General features: G+C 41.2%; 1 protein-coding gene across 2 annotated transcripts in view; it reads right to left on the reverse strand.

Moving 5' to 3' along the window:
• mib1 (MIB E3 ubiquitin protein ligase 1) overlaps positions 1-15,863 on the reverse strand; it is a 150,431-nt gene that overhangs the window by 86,532 nt on the left and 48,036 nt on the right. For both annotated transcript variants that reach the window (XM_080194019.1, XM_080194018.1), the window contains exons 11-12: positions 8,185-8,382; positions 6,573-6,724 (exon numbers count right to left, since the gene is read on the reverse strand). In XM_080194019.1, the coding sequence (XP_080050145.1) occupies positions 6,573-6,724; positions 8,185-8,382 (350 nt within the window). The remainder of the gene's footprint in view (positions 1-6,572; positions 6,725-8,184; positions 8,383-15,863) is intronic.

The raw sequence follows: 15,863 nt of genomic DNA on the forward strand, positions 1-15,863 counted from the left end.
CGAGCCTGCCCCGCCATTCAATAAGATCATGGCTGATCTGTCGTGGCTCAGTTCCACTTTCCCGCCCTCTCCCCATAACCCTTAATCCCCTCTCTTATCAAAAACCCATCAACCCGCTTCTTAAAAATATTTAGCGAGGCAGCCTCCACCACTTCAACGGGCAGAGAATTCCAGAGATTCACCACCCTTTGAGTGAAGAAGTTCCTCCTCAACTCCGTTCTAAACCGCCTCCCCTTTATCTTGAGGCTGTGCCCCCTAGTCCTACTGTCTTTTTTGAGCGGGAAGAGTCTCTCCACCTCTATCCTATCCATCCCATTCATCATCTTATACGTCTCAATGAGATCTCCCCTCATTCTTCTAAACTCTAACGAGTACAAGCCCAGTTTATTCAGCCTCTCCTCATAGCTCAATCCCCTCAACTCCGGTATCAGCCTAGTAAACCTCCTCTGCACTCCCTCCAGGGCTAAAATATCCTTGCGCATGTGCGGCGCCCAAAACTGCACACAGTACTCCAGCTGCGGCCTCACCAATGCCCTATACAGCTGCAGCAAGACCTCCCTACTTTTATATTCAATCCCCCTCGCTATGAAGGCCAGCATCCCATTCGCCTTCCTGACCACCTGCTGCACCTGCAAGCTGGGTTTTTGCGACTCATGCACAAGGACCCCGAGGTCCCTCTGCACCGTCGCCTGCTGCAGTTTTTTGCCACGTAAGTAATACTCGCCCAATGTGAACCTAATATATAAATAATAACTTACATTTATCTGACATCTTTAACGCAGCAGAGCACCCCAAAACACTTCAGAGGAAAATTAATAAAATTTGATGTCAAGGCACCCAGGAGCGAAATGTGGCCAAATTTTGAAGCCCGCAGAGGAGTTGGAGGGTGGAAGCATACCCAGAAGGATGGTCTGCTTGAGGATAAGGGAATGGTAGCTCCATCGCAGGTTTCCTTTTGCTACATGCCCTCCCTCCCCCCGCCGCCCCAACAAGCATTCACTCCCATTGGGGTGGGGAGGGGAAAGAGGAGGAGACAAAGAAAAGAGAACAGGCAGAGGATTCAAGAGGATTCCAGAGCTTTGGGCATAAGCAGCTGACGGCACAATCAATGGTGATTAAATTTGAGGGTGCACAATTGGAAAAGCATAGATACCTCGAGCGTTATCGGGTTGGGCAAAGTACTAGAGATAGTGAGGGGCATGGCCATAGAGGTAGATAGATAAAAGTTAATAATTTCCTGCTGATTCCAATTACCTTGTGATGAGCTGTTTTCAAGGAGGGCACACAAGCAGCCCAATCAAAGGGAACAAAGTTGTTAGCCTCTGTTACAAATGCAAGAAATTATAAGTTAGGTTTTAAATGATCCCTTCTAATTTAAGGCAAATCAGAATGTCCTAGAATGGGGGAGGATGAAATCATATTGAACTCTGCCTAGAGTTTATGTGATTTGTTTATCATTGGGTCAGGAATCCAGATCAAAATTCACAGAAATCCAAGAGCCAGTTTTTATATCTTTACACAAAAAAAGGGGTGGTAAGTTTTTTTGGGCATAGGCTCTCAGGCTCAGGCAGATAGTGCTCCTCTCCCATGTGTATCTGCCTGAGCCTGAGAGCCTATGCCCAAAAAAACTTACCACCCTTTTTTTGTGTAAAGATATAAAAACTGGCTCTTCTGCCTCAGTGCTCCTCTCCCATGTGTGAGGCAGGTTGATGTGTCAAGCAGAGGGAAGTATCCCAGGTTACTGTGGGAGGTGAGGGAAGTGATTGCAGAGCCCCTGGCGATGATCTTTGCATCGTCGATGGAGACGGGAGAGGTTCCTGAGGATTGGAGGATTGCGGATGTGGTTCCTATTTTCAAGAAAGGGAACAGGGATAGCCCGGGAAATTACCGACCGGTGAGTCTGACCTCAGTGGTTGGTAAGTTGATGGAGAGGATTCTGAGGGACAAGATTTATGAGCATTTAGAGAAGTTTAGAATAATCAGAAATAGTCAGCACGGCTTTGTCAAGGGCAGGTCGTGCCTTAGAAGCCTAGTTGAGTTCTTTGAAAATGTGACTGAACACATTGACAAAGGAAGAGCGATGGACGTGGTTTACATGGACTTCAGCAAGGCGTTTGATAAGGTCCCCCATGCAAGACTTCTTGAGAAGGTGAGAGGGCATGGTATCCAAGGGGCTTTGGTCTTGTGGATCCAGAACTGGCTTGCCTGCAGAAGGCAGAGAGTGGTTGTGGATGGGTCTTTTTCTGCATGGAGGTCGGTCACCAGTGGGGTGCCCCAGGGATCTATTCTAGGACCCTTGCTGTTTGTCATTTTCACAAATGACCTGGATGAGGAAGTGGAGGGATGGGTTAGTAAGTTCGCCGACAATACAAAGGTTGGTGTGTTGTGGATAGTCTGGAGGGCTGTCAGAAGTTGCAGCGTGACATAGATAGGATGCAAGACTAGGCGGAGAAGTGGCAGATGGACTTCAACACAGATAAATGTGTAGGGGTCCATTTTGGCAGGACCATTGGGTTGCAGGAGTACAATATCAAGGGTAGGAGTCTTAACTGTGTTGAAGAGCAGAAGGATCTTGGGGTCCGGGTCCATAGGACTCTTAAATTGGCCTCTCAGATGGAGGATGTGATCAAGAAGGTGTATGGTGTACTGGCCTTCATTAATCGAGGGATTGAGTTTAGGAGTCGGGAGGTAATGCTGCAACTTTATAAGACCCTTGTCAGACCCCACTTGGAGTACTGTGTGCAGTTCTGGTCACTACAGGAAGGATGTGGAAGCTATTGAGAGGGTGCAGAGGAGATTTACAAGGATGTTGCCTGGATTGGAAGGCATGCCTTATGAAGACAGGTTGAGGGAGCTAGGTCTCTTCTCCCTGGAGGGACAAAGGTTAAGAGGCGACCTGATAGAGGTTTATAAAACAGAGGGATAGATAGGGTGGATTCTCGGAGGCTATTTCCCAGGGCTGAAATGGTCGCTACGAGGGGACACAGGTTTAAGGTGCTGGGAAGCAAGTACAGAGGAGATGTTAGGGGTAAGTTTTTCCACTCAGAGGGTAGTGAGTGAGTGGAATCGGCTGCCGTCAGTGGTGGTTGAGGCGAACTCGCTGGGGTCTTTTAAAAGACTTCTGGATGACTATATGGGATCTAATGGGATTGGGAGTTACAGTTAGTTCTATGGCTTGGTAGGTATAGATGTGATTGGCGCAACTTGTGGGCCGAAGGGCCTGTTTGTGCTGCAGCGTTCTATGAAAAACTGTTTTTGTGTTAACCACCAAGGAGAATGCTGGTGCAAATGGTTTTCCTGTTTAAACCCCTGTCATTTCCATCTCACTAAAGATCGAGGATTTACTAGAAGGTACTTTGCTGCCAGAAGTCAGTTTGATGAGACTCAGGAGATCGAGTAAGGAGACTTTCAAAACTTGCCCTAGCATGGCATGGAGAAGAGAGTGTCCACTGAATAACTGGCATGAGTTTGGGACTTCATCTAGACTTCAAAGCTGTTGAGTGTGGATAAATATGGCATTTTCAGCTAATGGGGAAGTGGCCTTTCTTCGGTTTCTTACTAAGTAACATTTAATTGGTTGATTTTAGAGCCTTAAAACGTCAAATCTTGTGCAATTCTTTCCACCTCGAACAAATATATTTATGTTACGTTTCTTGTGAAGGAGATGTCAAGGTTCAACTCTGTTTAAGTGGTGTTCATTTGTCTACAACCAGCAGCTCATATTCTGAGCGTGCAGAAGAATAATTTTCCTAATTATTGGGGCATTTGTTTTAATCTGAGTTAATGCAGTTTATTTTTAGGTTATCCTCAGGGGTTTCAGAATAGGGTTTAATTAGGTTGATTTACACACAGACAAGCAAGCAGAAGCAGGCAGTTGCTGGGGGCGGGGGAAAGAGGTGGTGGCATGCAAGGGGGAACTGCTGCTAGAAAATAGATATTGCATTCCAGAGGTTTGCTAAAAGCAACAGGTGTTTTCTTCCTTTCTCTTTCTCTGGAGTTCTGCTGTGTGAAGGCAGGCCTTTCTCTGGAGTTCTGCTGTGTAAAGACAGGTCTTTCTCGACTTCTGCTGTGTGAAGACAGGTCTTTCTCTCGAGTCCTGCTGTGTGAAGACAGGTATCTCTCTGTACAGGGGTGTTAAAAGGCTGGAGGAATAGCAACTCAAGTAAATCTGTATATTTTGCTAACTGATTCTGAAGAGGGGTTTACATCTATGAAGGATATTTCTAAATTGGACCTAAGAGAATGTGCTGGCAGTTAAGAATTATACCTTGTTATATTTAAGTACTTCAATTAGTAAAATTTATGCTAATTCTTGTTAGAATTAAACTGTATTGTTAAATAAAGTTTGTTTTAACAAAAACTTCCAGTGGGTTAATAGAATCACAGTTGGAGCGAAACATCTTATGCTCACATTAATACCAAAATCAAGTTGGGGTCTAGGCTAACTTCATACTATACCTTCAAGTTTCTAATCTGGTCCCTAACACACCTGATATCTATATACATTATTATCGAGTACAGTTTCTATCAGCTTTGCAATGTCAAAGATTCAAAATATTGCAATTATTTTGCAATTTTAAATGCAATAAAATGTGTTAAGGTGCTTTATAGGAGTGCTAACAGACTAAAAATAAAATCAACATTAAGTCAAAAGGACCCCATTATGGCAGATCACCAAAAGCTTGGCCAACAAGTTAGATTTTAAGGAATGTCTTAGGGGAGAAGTGCCCAGGTTGAAAGAGAAACTGCAGAACAGAGGGTCTGGACAGCTGAAAGTACAGATACCTATGATGGGGTAAATAAATATTGGGATGCACAAGGTCAGATTTGGAAGAACACACAGGTGTCACAGAGCAGGGCTGGAGAAAGTTAGAATTGTGGGAGAACAAAGAGGTGACAGATTTTAAACACTTGATAGTTTTTAAAATGGCTGGCAGTCACTTAACACTTCCCATGAGCCAATGTGTGCACTGGGGTGACAGCTGAACAGGATGAGTTGACATAGGTAGCTAAATGTTATATAAGTTCACTGTTGAAGTACATAAAAAGACAGTTATTTCTCATTATTTTCCTCAAACACGAAACTGAGATAGCTAAGTCTTCCAATAGCAACTAAACTTAGGTGTGTGTACGTTTACTACAATTAGATTTTGCTCAATCTGAGCACAGCACAATAGTACTTATTCATTTTATTCCTGTTGTTATAAAACATGTTATCCAATTGACAGCGAGCAACAGTATAGAATATCCTAATGCAAACTTAAGTAATTTACATCTCCACATGCAGTCCTAAGACAAAGTACACGCTCTTATTTTGCAGTCAGTGAATCACAGTTCCCACAAGGATCCAGTGATCTCTGCGGCACTGATTTCACATTTTCCCGTATCTTTTGGAAAAGAGGTGGCTCCAAGTCAAGCACATCTCCCAGCATCCAGCAACACTAGTGTCATCACGCAGGCTAAGCAGGCAACCATAATGAGGTATTCTCACAGAAAAAACACTAAGTTTTAAAAAAAAATTGCCAAATCCCTTTTCTTCTAATAACTGACCGAGGCACATATCTCAGATTAAGATAGAAGCTAAAAATCACAGTTAAGTTTTAAAATTAGTATGGTAAAAGTGGAAGTTCTCATCAGTTCAATGATTTCTACTTGACTGTAATCTGGGGAAACTTCAGCAGTGCACCCTCTGGAGAAACACAGACTTACAAACAGCTGGTTCCGGATTTCATCACTTAGTTGCTCTTGCGTGGACTTCCGAAACTGCTATCAATTTCAGAGGAACAATTATTCATAATTACTTGCACAAAATCTGAACTACTGCGTACACCTCTAGATAGAGTACTACACTGATAAGCTTGAAACTACAACTTTGAAGCAAGAAGACTATATTAGGGACTGAGTGTCTCTTAACATTCACTTCAAAATTAGCTTAAAAACTACAGCATTTACTCAGAATTGCATTAAACTGATATTTTACATTGTGTTAAGATCACAGAGTGGGGTTTGAATATGACAAGCACTGCCAACTTGATCAATTAATTCTGTAACAATGTACTGTCAATATTTTGTCAATTACATTGTTATGCTTGATAATGATCAATTGCATTATTAAGGGAAACAAGTGATGGGTATTTGAACACAATTAAGAAATAGCTGGGATATTGGGTGCATTGGGAAGTGTTGACACTGATCAAGGTCAATAAACTATCAGCAAGGAAAGCTCCAATCTTAGCTTTGGCTTTGCCAAACAGTATGAACCTTACCCTTATATAAAATCTTGACAAATTCAAAGCAGCATTCAACTAAGTGCAAATTTGCAAAGGAGAAGTTGCGAGATATAGCTGGACAGGCATACGCAATTTAAGCTACATGCAATTAGTTTGTCAAAACACATCAATAAAACAATTCCACTGGAGTTCTACAAAGGTATCTATAATTCTTCTAATCATTAAAACTACCGAAAAATTACTGCACAAAAACCTTCAGAGTCAAAATTATCAAGTCTTAAAAAGTTCTGACCACTTATTCTGTTCAACTGAATATCTACATTAACTGATATCCAATAATACCTGGGGTTTCCTCGCAATGCAGCATGATGAAGAGCATTGAAACCATTGTTGTTAGTGATTGTTACATCTGCACCAGATTCTAGCAGCACAGACAGCATATCATCACGTTTTTTGCTTATTGCATCATGAAGAGGAGTGTCACCTTCAGAGTCCTGCAGCGATAACAAAACACACGTTCATGCTTAGAGGGAAGTATGTGCTCTGGTGACTAATTAGCTACAAGCTTGAAGAAAAATATTAAAATGAGTTCTTTAAATCTCTTTAAAGATTTAAGCTCCTTCAAACTCTACACTGTCAAGCTGCATCAAGTTAGTCAAATAAGGATCTCGACCTCAAACAATATTTAGATTTATCAAACATACAGATTACTTAAAAACCTGTGAATGAATGCTCAACACCAAATTGTTTACCAAACTGAATTCTTTGGTGTTTATGGCATTTCACATTGCAGCAGAATCTTAGCAATAAGCTTTTAATCTGATTTGGAGAATGTAGTGAATACTGAGATTCTCTCTGATTGCTGATGTTAAATTAGATTATCATTCATAATTGACAATTATGAATAGAGTTTAGATTTAGCAAGCCATAGAACATCTGTTTCAGAATATTATGAAGAGCATTCAAGCTCAAAATTAGATTCATTAATCCCAAAGGTTTGTTCTTATAAAAAAAGGCAAGTTGTCAAAACTGGCTGAGTTTTTCCTCTAACATTCTTTAATTTATGCCAAGATTATTAAAGTGAAAATTAGAGCAAAAACTTCAGAAAATATATTTTAAATGACTGTCGGTGTAGTCATAAATGGAAAAGAATATGGAAAGATATCTGCGATTGCTCCTGCACAAAATAGGATTAATAAACATGTATGAGGATAGGAGCAGGAGTAGGCCATCTAGCCCTTCGAGCCTGCCCCGCCATTCAATAAAATCATGGCTGATCTGTCGCTGCTCAGTTCCACTTTCCCGCCCTCTCCCCATAACCCTTAATCCCCTCTCTTATCAAAAACCCATCAACCCGCGTCTTAAAAATATTTAGCGAGGCAGCCTCCACCACTTCAACGGGCAGAGAATTCCAGAGATTCACCACCCTTTGAGTGAAGAAGTTCCTCCTCAACTCCGTTCTAAACCGCCCCCCTTTTATCTTGAGGCTGTGCCCCCTAGTCCTACTGTCTTTTTTGAGCGGGAAGAGTCTCTCCACCTCTATCCTATCCCTCCCATTCATCATCTTATACGTCTCAATGAGATCTCCCCTCATTCTTCTAAACTCTAACGAGTACAAGCCCAGTTTATTCAGCCTCTCCTCATAGCTCAACCAGTTTAAATGTTAGTGTACAATTGCCTTTACTCTACTTTCATTTTTCTCTACGTGCAGACATTAGCCTTGCGCCATGCACCATTAAGCCTTTTTACACTGTTCTTATCATTTTAGATTCGCCACTGTTCTACCTAAAATGAATTTTACTTGGTTTATTATATATAAGATACATTAAAATTCAGCACTAGTAAAAATTACATTTCTAAATGCTAAGTGGTGTAACCCGAAAATGATGAATTAATGAACTCCAATCTTTTAAACTTCAATTTGAACATCTAGGTCATACGATCCATTTCTTACCTGGAGACTGGGATGACATCCAAGATCAAGTAAAGTCTTAACAACTTGCAAATGCCCTTTGTTGACAGCAATGTGCAATGGTGTCTGCCTTCGTTTATTCCGAGCATTCAAATCTGCGCCTCCTCGGTGTAAAACATCAATAACAGCACCTTCATCCCCAAATGAAGCATGGTGAACAGCCCGATCCCCATCTTTATCCTTTAAATCAAAGAAATACAATAACATAAGCATGACAAAAATGCCATAAGTGATGCTACAAAAAGAATAGCTTTGTAAAACATGAGAACCAAGTACTTCACAAGCTTCAACCATTGCACATTTTATTTTTAATTGGTTTAATCTCTTCTGCGACTTTCAATGTTTGCAACAGCAGCAAACTCCTATTTCCACTATGAACAAAATGAAAATTTACTCAAGATTTTCGTTAATTAATTCAAATCCTGCTCCTATTTATGTTCTTATCATCGATTGAAGTTGTGTGGAACAGCAGAACATTTTTCTTAATTTCTTCCACACACCCCAACTAGTTTAACGCAGCCAGAAATGCAATTACAGAAACAGATCAAACACCATTTCGAAAGCAAAACAAACAGTCCTTACCGGATGAGTATAGGAAGAAATTGGAGCAGGAGTAGACCATCATCCCTCATGGCTGTTCTGCCACTCATAAGATCATAATGGGCAGCACAATGGCTAGCACTGCTGCCTCACAGCACCACGGACGTGGGTAAGATGTGTGGTTAGGTTGGTTGGCCATGATAAATTGCCACTTAGGGTCAGGGGGATTAGTAGAGTAAATACATGGGGTTACACGGATAGGGCCTGGGTGGGATTGTTTTCAGAGCAGGCTCAATGGACAGCATGGGCTCCTTCTGCACCGAGGGATTCGACGATTGATCCTTATCCTGAACTCACTTTCCTACCCATTCCCAATTCCCCTTGTGCCAAGCTCAACAACCGAGTATCCAGAGCCTTCTGGGATAGACTACATCAGAGATGCATAAACCTCTAAAGAAAGTTTTCGTCATCCCAGTACAGCATTCCACTCACATCTCTTCTCAGAGGACAACAGTCTGTTTCAAGAACAAATCTAATGAATCATAATAAACTCTCTCAATGGCAAGGATATCCTTCCTAAATTGGAGACACAAAAACTGTACGCAGCTCTCCAGGTGTGTGCCTGTGTAATTGCAGTAAGATTTCCTTATTCTCCACCTCCTTGCAATCTAGGCCAACATTTTGCCTTGAGTCATAGAGGTTTACAGCATAGAAACAAGCCCTTCAGCCAATTTGTCCATGCCGCCCCTTTTTTTTAAACCCCAAAGCTAATCCCAATTCCCCACATTTGGCCCATACCCTTCTATACCCATTTTACCCATGTAACTGTCTAAATGCTTTTTAAAAGATAAAATTATACCTAATACCACCTCTGGGACCTAGTTCCAGACACTCACTGCCCTCTATGAAAAAATTGCCCCACTAGACCATTTGGTATCTTCCCCCTCTCACCTTAAACCTATGCTCTCTAGTTTAGACTCCCCTACCTTTGGGAAAAGATACTGACTATCTCGTTGATTTATGTCCGTCATTATTTTATAGACCTCTATAAAATCACCCCTCAGCCTTCTACGCTCCAGAGAAAAAAGTCCCAGTCTATCCATCCTCTCCTTATAACTCAAACCATCAATTCCCGTAGCATCCTAGTAAATCTTTTCTGCGTTCTTTCTATTTTAATAATATCCTTTCTATAATAGGGTGACCAGAACTGTGCCCAGTATTCCAAGTGTGGCCTTATCAATGTCTTGTACAAATTCAACAAGGCGTCCCAACTCCTGAATTCAATATTTATAAGACCATAAGACATAGCAGAATTAGGCTACTCAGCCCATTTAATCTGCTCCATCGTTCAATCATGGCTGATACTTTCTCATCCCCATTCTCCTGTCTTTTCCCCATAACCCCTTGATCCCCTTATTAATCAAGAACCTATCAATGTCTGCCTTAAAGACACTCAATGGCCTGGCCTCCACAGCCTTCTGTGGCAAAGAGTTCCACAGATTCGCCAGACTCTGGCTGAAGAAATTCCTCCTCATCACTGTTCTAAAGGATCGTCCCTTTAGCCTGAGGTTGTGCCCTCTGGTTCTACTTTTTCCTACTAGAGGAAACACCCTCACCACGCTCATCCAAATCATAATGGTGAATAGCTGAAGCCCCAGCATTGATCCCTGCACCACCCCTCTAGTAACAGCCTACCAATCTGAAAATTATCTACATAGTATTATTATTTTCCATCAAATATTCTCTACTTATGCTAATACATTACCCAAACCCTATGCAACAATCCTTCATGTGGTATCTTAACATATGTCTTTTGAAAATCCAAATACACTATATTCCCCAATTCCCTTTTTATCTATCCTGTTGATTACATTTTCAAACATGATTTCTCTTTCATAAAACCATATCAACTCTGCCAATCACACGATTTTCTAATTGCCCTGTTATAATTTCTTAATAACTAAGGCAAGGATTGAAAAGCAGCATGCAACAGTATTAAATGTCCTTGAAAAACCAGTAAAATTGCTTAAAATGAAACGAAAAAAATCTGTAGAGAATTCAATAAGGTTTGTATAAATTATTAATAATTAAAACCATTACCAACTCTTATTAGATAGATCGAGGGAGCGCATCTGGCAAGGAGATCAAAAAGATTTCCAATCAAAGGCATGCAACAATCTTTTCTAAATCACATGAAATAAAAAATGCAACACTTGGCTCTGAGTAATAAACTGAAACAAAACCAGATAATGAGAATTGGAAGAAAAATAGGGCCAAGTGATTAGCTTGAGCTTTTAATTAGCTTTAATGTTAAAATAGAGAAAGAAAAATAGGAAGTGGAAAAACAGCACGTTGATTAGAAAATAAATTACAAACAAATGAACTAAAACAGAAAATGCTGGAAAGACTCAGCAAATCTGAGAACATCTGTGGAAAAACAGGTCATGTTTTGAGTGCAGACATGGACTTGAAATGTTAATTACATTTCTCTCTCTACAGATGCTGTCAGATCTGCTTAGTTTTTTCAGAATTTCCCGTTTTATTTTAGGTTTTCAGGATCCACAGTATTTTACTTTTACTATAGATGAATAAAGATGATCTAAACAAACTGGAATTTTAAAAGAGGCAATATTGAAGCAACGCTGGGAACTAAAGAGGAACACCGAAGCACCTTCCATGAACAATCTATTGAAAAAAGATTCCAAGGCGATAGTTCCAAGGATGAAAAGTTGATTAGAAAGAAACCATTATACTCTATGCAGCTGCATGGTGTGTAGATGTATTAAAATATTGAAGGAGCAAATAAATGGGTTTAATACAAAATCAAAGAGGTCATGATGACTGCGCAAAATAATCACTGGGTCACATCTGGAATAGTGTACACTTTTGGGTTCCAGTCAAAGTTGGGGTAAGGGGATTAAATGGATGGAAGGAATTTTTATGGCCCTGGAAAGACAGACTACACAGAATCTGAAGGATAATGCAAAGGTTGCAAAGTCTTGAATTATTCGTCTTTCCTCATACAAGCTTATTTCTCAAACTGATGATTCAGGGGGAATTCAAGAATGTATTTAAAATGCATATGCAGAAAAGATAGATATTTTCCACTGATAGCTAATAACATAAAAAAAGGGCATGATCTTAAACAAAGCACAAAATGGATAAGAGGAAGGAAGCCAGAAGAAATATTTTCACATACTTAGTGGAATGTCGAAAACTTAGCCAGAAATGATAATTGATATTCAAATGAGCACAACATTAAGCCAGTTATAGATAATGAAATATAACCGAGTATTTAGAGAAAGTAGGAAAATAGCACTGCTTAAAAATCAGGCCATGTTAAGGTTCTTCTAAACAGCAATTGTCAAAAATCTCCTCTTGCATTAGAAATGGCTGCATTATAATTAGTCCACCAGATAGATCATAAACAAATCAAAAACAAAGATTTAACTAGGGTAAAATAACTTACCACTTGAACACATCTTCCCTCATTGAAAGAATAGTTATGAGCTATGAATTGTCTCAAGTCACACTGCAGCTCTATAATGATGGGTAGGATAGGTGCCACAATTTTGAATTCCCAAAAATGAAGTTGTGATTATGATTACTTGATTATGGGCTCATGGAATGTATGATGGGCATATTATCCCGTTGTTAGGGTTTCTCGGAGGGGAAATGGCTTGATTCTATTTGATGCCTTGGCCTAAACAGCACATCTGGAAGGCTGAGAGACAAGGGTAGTTTGCTTTGTTCAATGTATGAGTGCTGTAAGCATTTTCGGCTTGTTGGCCCTTATTCTGGTGTGTCATTGAGCAGGTTAGGTCAGTAATGGCTGTGTTTATTTGACTCCACCGAGACGTCCCTTTTGGAAGTTTCTGGACTGTTTTCCTTCAGGAAGTGGGATCCTGTTGGCTGTGGGACCTGAGTGCAAGTCTGGTGCTTTGGTTCAGCATTATTGGGAGTCTTTTTTGGTTGGGGATTAGACAGGTTGGAAGAATCGGTCACATCCTCCAAGTGGTCTTATGTGAAGACTTCCAGTCTGTCCACTTTCTTGAGGTTTGGACTCCCGTGGGAAGGGGAGGGAGGACAGTATCCAGTTTCTTTCTTGTAAGGTAGGGCTGTTCTGATCATGATATTTCTCCTGCAAATGTGTACACAGAAAGACCACATCTTTCTAAAGATAATCCTGATAATTCTCTCCATTTAAGCTTTCTTTTCTTTATCTGGGTAGGCAAAGTAACCTTATAAACTCTGATTTGTTAAAATTAATCCTAGAGGGTTTCCCTTATTTTGGCCAAAGCAGGAGGTTTGTATCTCTCCCTGAGGTGCCCACTGAATGGTTGTCTTGATGATGCTTTTCTAGTCGGGAAGGTTTCTTAGATGGGAAATGGTTTAAGCTGACCGGGGAGATTGATTGGGGCCTCTGACTTGAGTGGAGCTCAGGGCAATCAGTTGTGTTGCACGCCTAAATGAGGTGCAAGAATCCATGGCTTACTGATTTCTGTATTCAAGAATGTACACTGCCATGCCACATCTTGTACCGATGGCAGTATCCTGGTGGATCCTTTTGTCACTTGAAGGTCCTGAGATGATAAGTTAGGTCGGTTGCATATTTCCCATGATGTGGAGTTGCCAGCGTTGGACTGAGATAGGCACAGCAAGTAGTCTCACAACACCAGGTTAAAGTCCAACCAGGTTTATTTGGTAGCACGAGCTTTAGGAGCTCCTCCATCAGCTAAGTGCAGGATTTGTTTCACAAACAGGGCATATATAAACACAAACACAATTACAAGATAATGGTCGGAATGCGAGTCTGAACCGGCAATCAAATCTTTACAGGTGCAGACACTGTGAGTGGAGAGAGGATTAAGCACAGATTATGGAGGAGTGTATTGTCTCAAGCCAGGACAGTTAGTGAGATTTTGCAAGCCCAGGCAAGTTGTGGGGGTTACAAATAGTGTGACATGAACCCAAGATCCTGGTTGAGGCTGTCCTCACGTGTGCAGAACTTGGCCATCAGTTTCTGCTTGGCGATTTTGCGTTGTCTGTGTCTTGAAGACCATCTTGGAGAACGCTTACCCGAAGATCAGAGGCTGAATGCCCTTGGCTGCTGAAGTGTTCCCCAATAGGAAGGGAACACTCTTGTCTGGTGATTGTTGAGCGGTATCCATTCATCTGATGTCATAACGTCTTTGTGGTCTCGCCAATGTATCATGCCTCGGGATATCCTTTCCTGCAGCGTATCATGTAGACAATGTTGGCCAAGTCGCAAGAGTATACACCATGTACTTGGTGGATGGTGTTCTAATAGGAGATGATGGCATCCATGTAGATGATCCGGCACATTTTGCAGAGATTGTTGTGGCAGGGTTGTGTACCACAACCACCTCTGCAACACATGCCAAATCATCCACACAGATGCCATCATATCACATGAGAACACCATCCACGAGGTACATCGTTGTCTACCTGATACGCTGCAGGAAAGGATATTCTGAGGCATGGTACACTGGGGAGACCATGCAGACGCTACAACAACGGATGAATGGATACCTCTCGACAATCACCAGACAGGAGCGTTCCCTTCCTGTCGGGGAACACTTCAGCAGTCAAGGGCATTCAGCCTCTGATCTTTGGGTAAGTGTTCTCCAAGGCAGCCTTCAAGACACACGACAAAGCGGAATTGTGAAGCAGAAACTGATGGCCAAGTTCCACACACGAGGACGGCCTCAACCAGGATCTTGTGTTCATGTCACACTATCTGTAACTCCCATGACTTGCCTGGGCTTGCAAAATCTCACTAACTGTCCTGGCTTGAGACAATTCACACCTCCTTAACCTGTGCTTAATCGTCGATCCACTCGCGGAGTCTGCACTTGTAAAGACTTGATTACCTATTCAGACTCGTGTTCCAATCATTATCTTGTAATTAGGTTTGTGTCTATATATGCCCTGTTTGTGAAACAAATCCTAAATTTAACCTGATGAAGGAGGAGCGCTTTGAAAGCTCGTGCTACCAAATATACCTGTTGGACTTTAACCTGGTGTTGTGAGACTACTTAATGTGAATATTACCCATTAAGGGATCCCGTATATTGGCTAGCTCTGTCCCTGTTATCCTATGGAGGAGGATGTGCACTGTATGTTTACAGTTTTGCTCCATTATCCTGAGATCTCCCACTCCTTCTAGTATCTCTTCTTTGTCCATATGAGGAGGCACTAACTACAACAATTGCAAAGCTTGATGTTTTGAACCATTTGTGTGATTATTCGCTGGTCTCTGTATGTTCACAGAATCCCCACAGTACAGTGCATCGAACTTGCATCAACCTGCTTAAATAGTAGTCTATTTAGGTCTGCTCACCGTTCTATCCTGTAACCCTGCACATTGACCATGGCCAATCCGCCTAACCTGCACATCTTTGGACTGTGGGAGGAAACCGGAGCACCTGGAAGAAATCCACTCACACAGGCATAACATGCAAAGTCCACACAGACTGTCATCAAAGCCAGAATTGAAACTGGATTAGCAGTGCTAACAACTGTGCCACCATAGTGCTGCCCATGTTTATGTGGAATAATGACTGTATAGTAATTAGATTTTTGGGATTTGTTGCATTTTGGGTAAGATGGAAAACTTTCAATAGAAATATTAAATAAATAAGTTACCATCCACAGCTTAGTTGGAGACTGCCCCCGATTTCAACCACCCTTTATACAAAGAAATGTTTCCCAAGCTGTCGCCTGAAAGGCCTGATTTTGAGTGTAAGGTTATGTCTCCTTGTTCCATCAGCAAAATAGTTTCTCTGTATTGACCTATTAATTTCTTTCAAAATCCTAAAAATCTCAATCAAATCACCTTTTGTACTACAGGGCTAATTTAGGTAATTTTCTCAATTTAAACCTAAACGCCCTTACATCCTTCTGGCACACTCAGTCAAGCCAAAGGTGCTATGTCTTTGGTACGCAATGCTCCAGAGATGAGATACTTTGCAAAACATCCTCTCTTTCACTTTCCAGAAGATATAACATTGAACATAAAAAGACTACCATGTGATAAGCTTTTTTTTTGTAGTTGATCATTAGTGAATGATTTGTGTAGATGGACACATAAAACTTGA

Source organism: Carcharhinus amblyrhynchos, chromosome 8 (genome assembly GCF_965287045.1).
Source record: "Carcharhinus amblyrhynchos chromosome 8, sCarAmb.v2.hapA, whole genome shotgun sequence".
NCBI lineage: Eukaryota > Metazoa > Chordata > Chondrichthyes > Carcharhiniformes > Carcharhinidae > Carcharhinus > Carcharhinus amblyrhynchos.